General features: G+C 49.3%; 1 protein-coding gene across 1 annotated transcript in view; it reads left to right on the top strand.

The window, feature by feature from the left end:
* Positions 1 to 1,395: 1,395 nt before the first annotated feature.
* The window catches only part of LOC310808091 (RNA-binding protein 10-like), a gene marked incomplete at its 5' end in the record, with an annotated part of 7,888 nt that continues 6,783 nt past the window's right edge, over positions 1,396 to 2,500 (top strand). The window contains 2 exon segments of the mRNA XM_083674791.1: positions 1,396 to 1,554; positions 2,327 to 2,386. Coding sequence (XP_083530917.1) covers positions 1,396 to 1,554; positions 2,327 to 2,386 — 219 coding nt within the window.

Here is a 2,500-nt window from a genome sequence, read left to right as displayed (position 1 = left end):
AGGGTTAGTACAGGGGGGTAGTGGGGGTACAGAGGTGTTTAGGAGGGACCGTTAAGATGGAGCCTGAAGTCTGTGTGTTTGTTCCGCTGAGGTGCCGTCGAGGCCAAGCTGCAGTAAGTAGACACAGGTAGGGCTATGTATAGGCAACCAGATCCAGAGGGGAAAGATTAGGGACGATTATGTCTCCGACGCACACACACACACACACACACCCTCTCTCTCTCTCTCTCTCTCTCTCTCTCTCTGTCTCTCTCTCTCTATATCTATCTGAACTCACACTGGTAAGAAGACAGGAGAGAGAGGTAGTCTTCCAGGAGTAGACAGGAGAGAGAGGTAGTCTTCCAGGAGAAGACAGGAGAGAGAGGTAGTCTTCCAGGAGTAGACAGGAGAGAGAGGTAGTCTTCCAGGAGTAGACAGGAGAGAGAGGTAGTCTTCCAGGAGTAGACAGGAGAGAGAGGTAGTCTTCCAGGAGAAGACAGGAGAGAGAGGTAGTCTTCCAGGAGTAGACAGGAGAGAGAGGTAGTCTTCCAGGAGTAGCTGATGGAGATTGAGGGAACCTGAAGACAACCTCTTCCACTGTCCTAACGCTGAGCAGGTGATGTGTGATTGAGACAGTCTAACCAGGTGAGTCTTGTTAGAATCTTATAGCTTGTCTTCATGTTAAATATGTATGATCTGCATTTCACCTGTGTTACATACAGTAGATAGAAAAGCATACAGTGACAGATGAGCCACCGTTACCTATGAGAGGTAATATGAAGTTGGAGGTTATGTAAGTGTCCTCTCACAACAGAAGGACAGGACAGGACAGGTCTGGTCAGGTGTGGAATTTATTTTAAGCATCTCTAAGTTGGTGGCTCTCTGTACTGTTATAGGAATAGATATCCTGTTATTCTAGGATGGGTCAAGCCATCTACTCATGGTGGTAGAATATACTGTAGGATCTCCTGCTCTCTGTTCCATCAGGGTTAGGGTTAGGGCTAGTGTTAGGGTTAGGGTTAGGGCTTAGCCCTCAGTGTTCAGGGGAACAGTACAGGCTTTCCTTACTACTTGTGTCACAGGAGCACATTCCGATGTGCCAGAAAGGATCAACTGGATCTAACTTGATCAACTTAGGGATTTACACCTACCCTTCATCTCCATGTCAGGTCCTTAATGATACTGTAGTGAATTACCACTTCCCTCCTTCACTGGTGTGCGTTCCCAGAGGGATTTGCCCTCCTAATCGAATCTCATTCATTTAAAAGAGATTCTCTCTTTCAGGTATACATAACACACACACGACCACACATAACACACACACGACCTCCTGAGCCAGAGCGGCCCAGTCTTCTCGGTAGAGGCTGTGGGAGGCTGTAGGAGTAGAGGCTCACGTCAAGGGAGGCTGCGGTCACTATGAGAGACGGCGAGACTCGGGCCACCATCGAGGGAACGTGTCAGGCTCTGTGCCGAACGCTAGTGTCCCAGAAAGCCGTGCAGCACGAGACCGCCGACATCTCCCAGTCCGTCCTGTACACCTCCCTCATGGGCCTGCTGCTGGTGGCAGATAAGGAGGTAAAACAGCCATAGAGAACTCCTGTTATCCTTGATTTAGATCAGAGGTCCCCAGCACAAACACACACGATTCAATACGTCATGAAGACCGGCCGTACAGTGTGTTTGTGGAAATAGGTGTGTCAGTGCTTGGTTGGAACCAGAATCTTGTCCAGGGCCTGGGTTTTTGGGTAGTAGCCATTGTAGAGTGTGTTTGCCAATGCATTTTTGGAGGGGAGGCTTTGTTGTGAGTTTTGGGGGTTTTAGGGACGTAGTATATGGATACAGGAGAAGAAGAGGTAAGGTTTCAGCACCTGTCAGCGTGCCCTGCTCCTTATTGGATGAGGGTTTGGTGTTGACCTCCTTATAATAGCCTTCCCGGCTACCCTAATGAGATAAGTAGGCTAAATCTGTCCCCAAGACACTGAACACACACACACACACACACACACGCACGCACACGCACGCACACGCACACGCACACGCACACGCACGCACACACACGCACACATGCACACACGCAGACACACACACACACACACAAACCTTCAGGGACTGACAAACAGGGGTCAGAACAAACACACACAGGGGTCAAATACTAGGCCACAGAAACACCCAGGGGTGAGAGCAGGCCTATCAGTGTCGAGATACACCGTGCAGACACACACTGTTGGAAACACCACAGAACACACACACACATAACACACACGTCTTTCACAGGACTGAGTGTGACTGTCGATGTTTAATGACTGGTAATGGCAGGCTGTCTTATCTAAGCCTCTTCTCCTAGCAGGAGCAGCTCCACATCCCCGTAGGGAGCGGGAGAATAGGTCTTCGCAACGTGGGAAACACAGTAAGTGCTAGTATTTGAAATTGTGTGTGTGTGTGTATTTGCATGTTTAAAGGAAGGGCTGGAGGTTATTTGTACAGTTATACACTTTCACATCCCCCCCCGCCATTCTCTCTC

Source organism: Argentina silus (genome assembly GCF_951799395.1).
Source record: "Argentina silus genome assembly, chromosome: 8".
NCBI classification, from domain to species: Eukaryota; Metazoa; Chordata; class Actinopteri; order Argentiniformes; family Argentinidae; genus Argentina; species Argentina silus.
The sequence above is the reverse complement of the archived record's forward strand: the minus strand, read 5'-3'. Positions and strand labels throughout refer to the sequence as shown.